Raw genomic sequence first — 13064 nt, forward strand, 5'->3', positions numbered from 1 at the left:
AAGTTAAATGTTGCATCTCGAAGTTGCTAACCTCTTTTTCTTTGAAAGTATAAAACAAAACAAACAAAACATAACCCAGTCCACCTACATTCCTTATCTAGTGAGTGGAATCCTTTTAGCTTGGTAGTTCATCAGATGTACTCATAGAGAACCCTTCTGCCCTACCAGAAACATTGCAAGTGCATACCAGAAGGAGTTTTACAAGTCTATAGCCATATTTCTTCTAGGATAGCAAGTGTGGCAGCTGGTTAGACCTGGAGCAAAGGCTGTGGCTCTCTTCCACCCAACTGAGTCTTTGCTAGGGAAAGCTGAAGCTAAGCTACCATAGTCCTTTCTTCTCAGCAAAGTCGTGTCAAATCCATCTTCCATTGGCTAAATGGAGGCCACAAATGCTGAAATTTCTTCTCTGTGGCTTCTGACTTGGGATGGCAAGTTGTTATTGTTGTTTTTCATGATAAGAAGCATGGCTAAAGAATATTGAGCACTGCCTCATTATTGTCTAGCCTTGTAAGGTCCCCTCTTTGATCTGCTGAATGAAAAGGTTCCTTTCGTCCTCTGGGGTCCTGCCATTCTGGGCCCGGACAATACAGGTGGGTCTATGTAGGTTGAGCATGTAGACCAAGTGTTGCTTCTCATTTTTCAACTCTTCAATCTGAGCTTTCAGTTCTGCATTGATTGTTTCCAGTTTTTCTGATTCCTGGTAACAAAAGAAATGTATAACATAGAAATTGAAGTTTTAAAAATACAAGTGAAAAATAAAAAATATGTAGCTTAGGGCTCATGACTATATGTACTGGGAAATAATACTATGGAAACCCATTTTCTGTCAAGATTACATAGATGATTATGATGGTTTCCTCTTTGTATCCCTTTGCCTTTGTATATCAGCTTTAATCTTTTGATCTCTATGCAGAATTCTGCAGCTAAAATTATTCACTTCCCCATGTTCAGACCATCCAGTACATTTTTCATGTAGTTTAAATGCTTTCTCATTTCTTTCCATGTCTCTTTTACAAGCTATTATCTTCTTATCTTCTTACCATTTTCCACAACATATCTTTTTACTCTTCCAATTCTAAATTTCCCTCAAGAACCTTCTGTTTCTTGAAGTTGCAGCTCCAACTCAACCAAACAAATTCCTGTCTTGTGGTACAATGGTTCAAATATTAGAGAGTGGAGTGGAAGTCATAGTAATTATTATACAGAACATAGAATAATAGGGTTGGAAGGGACTTTGGGGGTCTTTTAGTCCAAACCCCTGTTCATTTATAATTCAGTCACTGTATCTCAACCCATATGGAAGGTGAGCCAGGAAAACAACTAAAGGAAGCAATCTAAAGGAGAAGCAAGTTATAAAATTAATGAATAGATAAATTATCTATTATTATTACTTGCTACCTTTATTTTCTGCAATCTGGTCCCTGGGGAGTATAAGAGATGCAGTCCAACATGGCGGAAGGAAGGAAGGAAGGAAGGAAGGGAGGAAGGAAGGAAGGAAGGAAGGAAGGAAATCTGCCTCCCATTTTAAAGATCAGTTACTTGGGAGAAAAAAATGTAGCCCTCATTTCAGATAACCTCAGTCTTTAAAGCATGAAATCTCTGAGGTAATGGCTTGTCTTTGGGAAGTTTTTTTCCTGTAAAAATTTCTGCTACTACAAGTACAGTGAACGTTTGCTTGATCATTTTGAATATGTCTTGAAAAAAGTTTAAATTCTAAGGGAAATATGTCCCATTATTATTAAGATTAAAAACCTTAATTAGTTAAGGACTTCTAAAGCACTTCTAAAGCTTTAGTCTAAGATTTTACTTTTTCCTTCCAGATTGATGAGCCAGAATAATTTCACCTTTAACAGGTTAACGAATGTTATAATTAATCAGCAACACACAGTGAAAATTTTCAGAATCATTTATCCATATTTTAAGGATCTTTTGACCTTATATAGATGTGTTTATATTTTGCAGATATTAATTAGAAAGTGTCAGTTAACTTACTTTCTGCAGGCATTCCGTTTTTTCCTTCTTTTTGTTTCGACATTTTGCTGCTGCAATCTTATTTCTTTCTCTCCGACGTTTTTTCCTTTCATCTTCTTCGGGGGCACACTAATAGAACCCAAAAATTCAAAGAGATTAGGGTTCGATGGGGTATCAGCCCAAAAGGGGGTGGAGGGGTGGTGCAAGAGAGAAACTCTTTATGTTCCCTATAGATGTTATAATAGCAATAAGCCTGATTTGTTCTCTGTCAACAAAATGACTAACTGGTTATTTTGACCATTTTACTTTGTATGAAACAGAATAGAAATTTGCCGACATGTTTAGGAGATCACTGAAATGCAGAAAGTTGATGTACGGTAAGTCAAAAAACCTCCAATATGTAAGCACAACCTTGAAGAAGCTTCCCTACAGTTTCCAAATAATGTCGAATGTATTTCAATTTATCTGATCTACTAAAGAGGGTAGGTGCATTCTGAATTTTCTTCACTAAGCAGGTTTAAGTCCTAATAAGGCTTATCTTCAAAAACCATTCTCTGCCAGAGCACAACCTGGAATACTAAAAATGATGTCTCTGATCATGATGGAATGTCTTTTCATATCATAGATCAAAAGAGTTTTCCTTCTCCTCTTGCTTTCCTTTATAATTGGAATTATGGAAAAAGAACATAGGAAGTCAAGAATTATCAACTCTCCATTGAAGTCTCATGACGAGAAAGTTCTCACTGCCTTTTTAAAAAAAAGATGCCAGGGAATGAAGAATTTCTATGTGCAAAATGTATGAATTACATTGCAATATAGTCCTTTCTGAAAAGCACGTGACCCAGGAACATATGAAGTGTATTACACTGCATAATTATAAAACCTGTAACAGTTACAGGAGCTTCATATTTCCCTGATGCCTTCCAGATACAGATCACATTTTCAACATTGCTTGTCTTTCATTAAGGCATTCCCATTCAAGCACATGAAGATCATTAATGCAAATGCCAAAGGGATTAACCAGGTGGCAGCACCTACCCAACTTTGTCTGATCTTGAAAGCTAAACAGGCATATGTGTCCAGGAAGGCAGCAAGTGTCAAAATTCATTAGGAAACAAACTTTGCTCTTTATGTTCTAGTATGTGGCTTTACTACTTTGTCATTCTGATGTCATCATAGATAGGATATCTACATAAGCAGGTTGAGATCTCATTAGTGATTGTATAGGAAATCATCAGGGAATCCCAAAGCTGTATATTAGACTGGGAAATTAAAGTTCAGTATCTACCAATCTATTTATCATCCATCTGTCTGTCTGTCTGCCTGTCTGTCTATCTATCTATCCTGTCTGTCTGTCTGTCTGTCAGAAGGCAGTAGCACACTACTTTCATCAAGTTGAATCAATTTTGATTCAAGAGAAAGTCACTGTGGCTAATAACTTTATCTATAATAATAAGCATTCTGATTTATCAGTAATGATGATAATGGATGAAAGGATGGAAAAACTCATGGAAGTAGCAGAGATAGCTAAATTAAATGCTCTAATCAGAGAAAACACATCCAACTTTGTTTCTTCTTAGAAACTGCTTCTGGATTTTGTGCTTGAGATAGAAAAAAGTGAATTTTTGATTTTTGCTGATTAGATAAGTTTGTTGTTATAGAAATGACTAGTACATATTAAATATGTAAAAGTAAAAAAGTTGAGGCTGTAATATTTTATTCCAGTTCTCTAAAAAGAGTCAAAAGTCAATGTTTTTCTTTTTTCCCCTTTTTCCTTCCCCATTTTCCAACTATTTTCATTTTCATTTGTATTTTATACTTTGATACGTTGAATTAAATTATTATAAAAATGATGATAATATTAATGCAAAGGGAAGACATTCTCCGTTTTTTTTAAAGCATATTAGAAAGTGGTAGTTGAACATAGCTTAAAAATAAAAACAAAATACCTGTCTTTTTAAATGAGATGTTTCACCAGATCTATCAGAAACCATGACTGTATCCAAGGTAGAGGGCATCCTTTGAGACAGGCACTTATTGTGGATGGCAAATTTTAATTCTTCTTTCACCAATGGGGTCAGATTTGTGAAATCTTCAAAGCTGAAGGATACCGGAGGAGATAAGCATGGGATAATTGCAGAAGCACTGACTTCTGAAGCAGACACCTGGCCCAGGTGTTGGAGCATCATTTTGCTGCATGGGAACAAGGGAGAGAAAAATGAATTTTTCCAAAGTTTTAATGAAGCAAAAAAATACTGGCTACAACAATAATTAATTCAATTAATGCAGAATTCAGAAAATCAATCACTGAATAATGAGATTCTGGCTCATAACTGAATATTGATAGAACAATTATATATTCACGTGCAGAACAGCATTTATTTATTGTATTTATATAGCTACCCATCTCAGTCTTGTGATTCTGAGCAGCTTACAATGCAAAACCTAAAAACAAAAACTAGCAAAACTGTATTACAATAAAGCTGAGACTCATTCATTCATGTCGGGCTCACCTAATAGCCTAGCGCAGTGGTTCTCAACCTTTTTAATGCTGCGACCCCAACCGGTCGTAAGTCAAGGACTAAACCAGTCGTAAGTCGAGGACTAAACCGGTCGTAAGTCGAGGACTAAACCGGTCATAAGTCGAGGACTACCCAACCGGTCATACGTTGAGGACTTTCCCTGCCCGGGAGCGCCGCGCATGCGTGGTTCCGCCCCCTGCGCCGGCCGAGGCGTAGCTGGCAAGCGGCAGAGACGGAGCAGGCCAACCACCAGCTGGCCCAGCCCAAGGGAGGTAAGGCACCCACCGGAAAAGGGGGGAAAAATGGCGGACAAAAAAAATGGCGGACAAAAAAAATGGCGGACAGCCTTGCTTGGCGACCCCCGTGAAATGGTCGATCGACCCCAAATAGGGTCCCGACCCACAGGTTGAGAACCACTGGCCTAGCGGCTAGCCCCAGTGCTGAGTGAAAAAACAGCTCTTCAAGGCTTTCTAGAGAGCTAACAGGGTTGGGGCTGCCTAGATTTCAGAGAGATGCTACACCACAAGCAGCCACTCCCCACCCCCTAATCATTATCACTTCCATACAGGTAGTCCTCGACTTACAACAATTCATTTAGTGACCATTTGACATCGGCACTGAAAAAAGTGACTTTATGATAGTTTTTCACACTTACGACCATTGCAGCCACCCCACGATCACGTGATCAAAATTTAGATGCTTGGCAGTTGGTTCATATTTATGACCGTTGCAGTGTCCTGGGGTCATGTGATCACCTTTTGACAAGCAGAATCAATGAGGAAATCAGATTCATTTAACAACCATGTTACTAATTTAACAACTGCTGTGATTCACTTAACAGCTGTGCCAAGAAAGGTTGTAAAATGGGGGGGAAATTCACTTAAGTCTCTCGCTTAGCAATAGAAATTTTGGGCTCAATTGTGGTTGTAAGTTGAGGACTACCTGTATTTAATTCAACTAGAAACTGAGGGCATATTTCACAAAACCGTCAGATAGCAATCATACTATATGATAATACTGAATATAAATAACTTTTAATAATAGTACTGGTCAAAGAATACTGTGCATTGAAAAATGTAAGGCTGAATGAGTACTTGTGCAATAAGAGCACTTGAATTTAAACAATTGATTTCTAATTAATATTCCTGTCTCCTGTTTAGATACACACATGAAATTATCTTATACCTATGTTGTCTATGAATTTTAAATACACCAAATCACTGCAGCGAATGGTCAAGTAGTTTGGACTGAGGTGTTTTTTTTTTAAAAAAAATTATGTATGTCTTTCACACATATAAATGTTCACATCTAGTTTGCCATTCTGATTATTTTCAGAAGCAGTTCTTTTCAGTGAAGCTGTACTGTGGGAGACAGTGTATTGGTTTTTTTGTTCAATAAAATCAACCATCTTCCTTACTCTTTATTGGAAATATATACGGTATTTGGGACATATAAGGGCAGAATTATTTGATACCTTAAATAGGTAAGGAAATCTACTTTGCATAATAACTATAATCACAGCAATATTACACTTCACAATAGATAAACCAATTATTGCCTTTAGGGTTTATGTACACAAGCAAATCCAATAAACTATTAAATAGAATTTAGTTTATGCATTATCTTTTACAATTTCAGGTAATGGTTAGAGTTTAACAAGTCCAATTATGAACAAATACACAGTATTGTTTTATTTAAAATGGCATGTTAAAGATCAAATTCAAATCAAGTCCAAATGTAATTATTGAAATAAAATAGACTTGCAGTCTTTATTTACTTCTTTAATGTTTGTATTATGTCCACACAATTTTTAGCCTTCAAAATACACACAACCAGTAGTTAACACAGAAAGCACCTCCACATACAATTAAATATGTACTCCATCTCAACATGGACGTGGACACATGCTTTGCTACTTGAAAAAGATATATATACACTGGAAACCCATAGCCAGCTGTTACAGAAACATGTAAGCATTTGACTATAGAGAGTGTCTGTATTAATCTTTGTACCCTTGTATTTTCTGTGTAACAATATATTTGTGTATAGACCTAACCTCAAACAAGAAAGTAGAAAGCCAAAAGGTTTCATATCTCTTGATCATCAGAGGGATGATTTCCTGGAATTGTAATTTACATAGATCTTGAAAAAACTATGTAATTTTGCCAAAAAATCCCCTAAACCATGAGTCACAGCTCAAAATCCTGATACTCCTAAATCTTTTCAAGAGACAGAAAATACCAAGCCAACAAAGGTTTACAATGTTCAGGTTTATCATTTAAACTTTCAACCCAGATGGTAATAATAAATTGCTCCTAGCATTAGTCAATGTTGTTTAAAAAAAGAGTTGATGCATGTGCATCTTTCATTTATCATAAAGAGCATATAATTTTGGATGGGATATGTAGAAAAAGCGTATCTGTTTTAGCTTTGTAGGGATAGGAACCTGCCTTACAAAGTTCAAAAAACTGATGCTGACAGCAATATTTATTTATTTATTTTGCGGTAAAGAATGGGTAACTTTATGGATGGATGTGCAGACACACACACACACAAGTCTCATAAGTAAGTGTAGTTTATAGGTGTCTCATAAGAATGTCATTTCCTGATGTTCCATTCCTTACATTGCCATTACTGCACTGTATTGTTGGCTTCATCACTACTTCTTGAGAATTTGGGGACTAGCCAGGGTCTCATTACATCAATCTTGTGGTAGAGAAACAGTTGAGAATGCTGGCCATACAACAGCACTTTCGAAAGAATTACTACAACTTCAAGGCTACAGTAATGCCATCCCAACAACCACACTGTCTTTGACCACATTCTCAGCTGGGTTTCAGATGGCAATTGAATTCACTGATCTTTCCTCACTATTAGGTAACCCAAACTAGGTTCTTGCATCTCAAATTTGGTAAAGCACCTCCTGAATCAGGGAAGAGGTTTCCAAGATGTATTGAATCCTGCACATTGACAACAACCTTTTTGTATGTCTACTACAACCCCAAGCTTTCTCATGGAAGGCAGAAAGAAAGGTGTTTGGTGTACATTACACCCTAGAGATGGCATTAGGGGTGACATGATACAGTGTTCCAATATCTAAGGGGCTGCCACAGAGATGAGAGGGTCAACCTATTCTCCAAAGCAACTGAAGGCAGGTCAATCAATAGAGCTGGAAGGGACCTTGGAGGTCTTCTAGTCCAACCCCTTGCTCAAGCAGGAGACCCTATATCATTTCAGACAAGTGACTGGCCAGTCTCTTCTTCAGTGATGAAGCACCCACCCAATGATGATGTACCCACAACTTCTAAAGGCAAGCTGTTCCACTCATTAATGTCCTCACTGTTAGGAAGGTTCTCCTTAATTCCAGATTGCTTCTCTCTTTGATTAGTTTCTATCCATTGCTTCTTGTCCTGCCCTCTGGTACTTTGGAAAATAAGTTGTTCCCCTTCTCTTTCTGACAACCTCTCAAATGCTGGAAAGTCAAGAAGCAATGGGTGGAAACTAATCAAGGAGAGAACCAACCTAGAACTAAAATTTCCTGACAGTGTGAACAATTAATCAGTGGAATGACTTGCCTTCAGAAGTTGTAGGTGCTCCATCACTGGAGGTTTTCAAGAAGAGACTGGACAGCCATTTGTTCAGAATGGTTTAGGGTCTCCTGCTTGAGCAGGGGGTTGACTAAAAGACCTCCAAGATCTCTCCCAACTCTATTATTTGGTATTCTGTATGGACAGCAGAGCAGGATAGTCTCAATCTGAGTGTGAAGTAAGGATACATTCTGCTTCAGAAGGGGGGAATGGCATGCCTCTGCAATCAACACGGTGATAAGGAATCAAAGTGACTGGACAATCATTTGTCTGAAACGGTATAGGGTTTCCTGCTTGAGCAGGGGTTAGACTAGAAAACCTCCAAGATCTCCCTTCCAATTCTCTTATTCTGAGACCATTATACATACTATTCAATAATGTTTATACTGAATAAATAAACAAGAACTATAGTTTCTTAATTCCATTTCCAACCTTCATTTTGAACCATCTCCCAGGCTTTCTTTGGTTTAGATTTCTTCATTGGTACTACCTTTATTTAATAACTGTCATATAGACTCACTCTATAGAACTATCCAAACTAGAAACAACCTGTACCCTTTATTACACCAGGAATCTGAATATCACCTATGGTGGTTGATGCAAGGTGGTTGCAATCACACAAATACGGTACATTGAATAATTATTTACAGCCATGCCATACTTTTACTTCCAAATTATTGTTAGTATATCTGATATGCCAAACCTATGTTTTGAAATGTTAAAAGGCTGTAACATCTTTGCAAAATGCCCCTACCCTTTAAACAAGGTTATGGGAGAAAAGCACTTAACAATGAGCATTTAAAGTAAAATTTTAATGGATGAGTTTTTGGGGAATTTAGCCCACCTTTCTATATTGGTCAGGGTTGATGGAATCTGTAGATCAACATATAGAATAATAACTTTGTTACTTTGAATGTACACTAATCGGCATCCATTAAAATGAAATTTTATTGCATACAGCTCTCAAAGGATCACCACCTCCAATATACACTACATAAATATGACAAAAATAAATAAATACAGAATTATGCATATACCCATATATAGTATATGACCCAGAGAAACAACACAGTCTAGTTTGTATACATGTGCATGGCAAGAAAAATGAATCTTGCGAGTTTACCAGATGGATGGCATAGAGAACAAAGCTATTACAGAATCGGGTAGTCCTACTAGAAATACTTTGAAACCTTCTCCCAGAGGGGAGCAACAGAAACAGACCGTAAAGTGGGTGTGTGGGGTCTCTAACAATGCTTTGAGCTCTAAGCACGTAGCGCTTATAAGCAGCATCTTGAATACCAAGAAGTGAGCTTCCTATGATCTTCTTGGCTGTCCTTACCACTCTCTGTATGGACTTTGTATTTGAAGCACTGCTGCCACCAAACCAGACAGTGGTGCAGTTTGTTAATCGTGCCTCTGTAAAAAGTGGTCAGAAGGACAAAGATGTGCTCTCCTCATCTGACGCAGGAAATGCAGATGCTGGTTTGCACGCTTCACTAAGGATGATGTGTGGAGAGACCAGTTCAGATTGTTAGTTATCTGCACCCCCAGATACATATGAAGGAGTTCAGATTGAGGAAGCCTAAATGATTCAAGGATTCTTAGTTCTGTACATCAAAATGTCTTCACTTTATCTTCATTACCTTATGTCTTTTAATAAAAGAAATGAAATCAGTTTTGGGAATTAGGCATATCAAAGGGCCTGTTCTATTATATCCTTGTCTTAGAATCAACCACATCACAATTTATTTTCATACTTTATTTGTTTATTTTATTTATTTACAATGTCATTAAACTATTATTTAATAGTTTATTCCATTTATAGGCTGCCTGATCCACTGGGACTCTAGGAAGCACACAATATATGAAATTTAAAGCAATGCAGCCTACACCTATAGGGAAACATCTAGAAAAACCAATACAATCCTACCAATAAAACAAACAACAATGGGGAGGGTTGGGGAGGATGTCATTCCAGGGGTTAGGTGCTATGGGGAGGGGGAGAATAGGGAATGTTTGTTTTTGCTGTTTTTTTCTCCTATAGCAATAGAAAATCCTTTATCTCTCATTTCTTTCAATCTGAATCAATTAACTCACACGTTTAACAGTGTTAAACAAAGACACTCTTGAGTTTTCTCAAAGACCAGTCAACTAAGCCTAGCATGCAGGCATTCTGATACAAAAGTTATTACGTTTCTGAAACTTGAGTTACAGTTTAAGTAAATTTTATATATATGAAAACAACTTCACTTTCCAAACGTGTACAATAGAGCCAACATGATGTAACTCATGTGCAAGAAGGAGGCAGCACAAGTCTGGGTAAAGTGCAAGGTTTACAGAAGGACACAAATATTAAGGAAAAGGGGAAAGGGGAATTCCCAATAGCCCAGTGAGAAAGGGACTGGCTCCATGGGGAGCGAAGGAGGCCAAGAGGTGAAAAACTGGGTGGAGAGATGGAATGGAATATTTTTTAAAAGGTGTGGCTGGTAGTTGGAAAATCGACAGTCCACACTATAATATAATGTCTGTTAACTTTGGAAACTTTAAGCAGTGTGCACGTGGCTGGGGAATTCTGGGAGTTGAAGCCCACGTTGCTTAAAGTTGCTAAGATAGAGAAACACTGCTACAATAGTTATTTGTATCAGGTCCCATTTCTGTTCCACTTTAATATTAAACAGAATATCGATATTAATTAATATAATTTAAATCTCATTTTTAATATAACCCACAAAACTGTTTATTCTTTTGCATTCTCAGAAGCTTCAGAAACTGGTTCACTTTTAGCTAGCTTGGCTGGCATTCAGACCTTTAAGATAGCCACCTGACCTGATTCTTTATGCCCAGTTTTTATCAAAACCTAATTGTTGTTCTTAATTAAAAAATTATCTTTGGCTTTTTCCCTGAATATCTTCCTTCTCTTTCCTGATACGGTAAGACCTGTGAAGCAAATTTAAACTTTCACAGTTATAAGAGTAATTAAAGTTCATAATCACCCTGGTTATTTTTGACCTTTTAAGACATTTACAGTGCAATCTGGTCACATTTAACTGGTGTTTACCAGTTAAATTATCACTTCTTGAGATGATGAAATGCAGTTGATAAGATACCAGAAACTGGTCACTGTGATGACTTTTCACTAGTGTCCTTATTTAGACCTGCCTAAGTTGGAAAGTTGGACAAAAGTATAGCATTTTCTTCAATAAAAAAGAAAATAACATTTTTTTCAATGAATTTGGCAGAAATTCTATGTGGACATTTACTTAAGAATAATCCCTATTGAACTGAATTAGAATTTTTAATAAGCGTGTTCTGATATTTCATTTATTATTTTACTTATATATTTTTATTTATTGCCTTTTTAAAAGAATATGTTTATGCATATACATAAAAGACAGAAGATAAACCTAAGTGCTGTCAACTCATTGACAATGAACACATTGGTTCTTACTTCTGAATAAATAATACAGATTTTGCTGTAAGATTATACTCTTATACATACTTTCTTGTTAATTATGAAGCTTCTTATGAAGTTCATGGGCTTGGTTCCAAGAAATCTCACCACACCGGCTTTCTGGGCAGCCATGCTACACAGACTTAACTATAGGAGTAAATCCCATTTAATTCAGTGAGACTTACTTCCAAGCTTAGGTTGGAATAAATCCTAGATTTACTAATGACTCATCTTCATATAAATAAAATTGACAGATGTAGATATTTTCCTTCTATCCTTTTACAAGATCACTTCAGTAAAAGCAAGCAATCTGCTGTTAATATTCACGTGTGTCATCTTTTCAAACTTTAGGTCCCTTGCTTATCTTGGATTTTATCATTCTTAATTTCTGGTCAATATGTCCAATATCAGATCTATTAATGCCTCGCCCCCCCCAACATAGGTGTGGAAGACACAAAAATCTAACTCTCAAAGATCCTGGACATCATCTCTACATTGAAATCCTGAAATCAACCTATAGCTGCTGTCTGAAGTAAATATACTAGGCTGAATTACAGGTAGTCCTAGACCAGGGGTCTGCAACCTTGACAACTTTAAGACTTGTGGACTTTGGCTCCCAGAATTCCTCAGCCAGCATAGTTTGACAACTTTAAGCATAGCTGGCTGAATTCTGGGAGCTGAAGTCCACAAGTCTTAAAGTTGTCAAGGTTGCAGACCCCTATCCTAGACTTACAACAGTTCATTTGGTGACCATTTGAAGTTACAATAGAACTGAAAAAAGTGACTTATGACCGTTTTTCACACTGAAGACCATTGCAGCATCCCTGTGGTCATGTAATCAAAATTCAGATGCTTAACAACTGATTCACGTTTATGACGATTGCAGTGTCCCCATGTCATGCGATCCCTTTTTGCCACCTTCTGATCAGCAAAATCAATGGGGAAGCAAGATTCACTTAACAACCGGGTTATTCCCTTAATAACTGCAGTGATTCACTTAACAACTTGGCAAGAAAGGTCATAAAATGGGGCAAAATTCACTTAACAACTGCCTCACTTAGCAACAGAAATGTTGGGCTCAGCTGTGGTCATAAGTTGAGGACTACCTGTACTTTATAGCAGGGGTCCCCAACCCCCGGGCCATGGACCAGTACCAGGCCGCAGCATGTCAGCAACTGGTCCGCACAAACAAGCCCCATCCGCAGGATGCAGGCAACACACAAAACCACGCCCCCTCTGGTCCACAGGAAAACCTCTCTCCATGTAACCGGTCCCTGGTGCCCAAAAGGTTGGGGGCCTCTGCTTTACAGTGTTATAATTCCAAACTGAGCTGCTTTAATACCTGGAATGATGAGAACAGTAGATAGCTCTTTTGAGAGCTTTGTAGTAAGCAACAAATATTCTGAACGAATTGAACAATTAATTGATAATGGAAAAGGAGATGTCTGCCCACCCAGATCAAAAAATGAAGAAACCAGATAGGGTTGCCAGGTCTGCTTCCAAAAAATAGCGGACAAGCGGGGGGGGGGGGGG

The 13064-nt window shown here is 37.5% G+C and overlaps 1 protein-coding gene across 1 annotated transcript in view; it reads right to left on the reverse strand.

Annotated features, from left to right (window-relative positions):
• Positions 1-441: 441 nt before the first annotated feature.
• The window catches only part of ATF3 (activating transcription factor 3), a 13760-nt gene continuing 1137 nt past the window's right edge, over positions 442-13064 (reverse strand). The window contains exons 2-4 of the mRNA XM_015815962.1: positions 3921-4164; positions 1993-2100; positions 442-697 (exon numbers count right to left, since the gene is read on the reverse strand). Coding sequence (XP_015671448.1) covers positions 500-697; positions 1993-2100; positions 3921-4160 — 546 coding nt within the window. The 5' untranslated portion in view covers positions 4161-4164 and the 3' untranslated portion in view covers positions 442-499. The remainder of the gene's footprint in view (positions 698-1992; positions 2101-3920; positions 4165-13064) is intronic.

The sequence above is a fragment of the Protobothrops mucrosquamatus genome, unplaced genomic scaffold (assembly GCF_001527695.2).
Source record: "Protobothrops mucrosquamatus isolate PMUCROS unplaced genomic scaffold, P.Mucros_1.0 scaffold388, whole genome shotgun sequence".
NCBI classification, from domain to species: Eukaryota; Metazoa; Chordata; class Lepidosauria; order Squamata; family Viperidae; genus Protobothrops; species Protobothrops mucrosquamatus.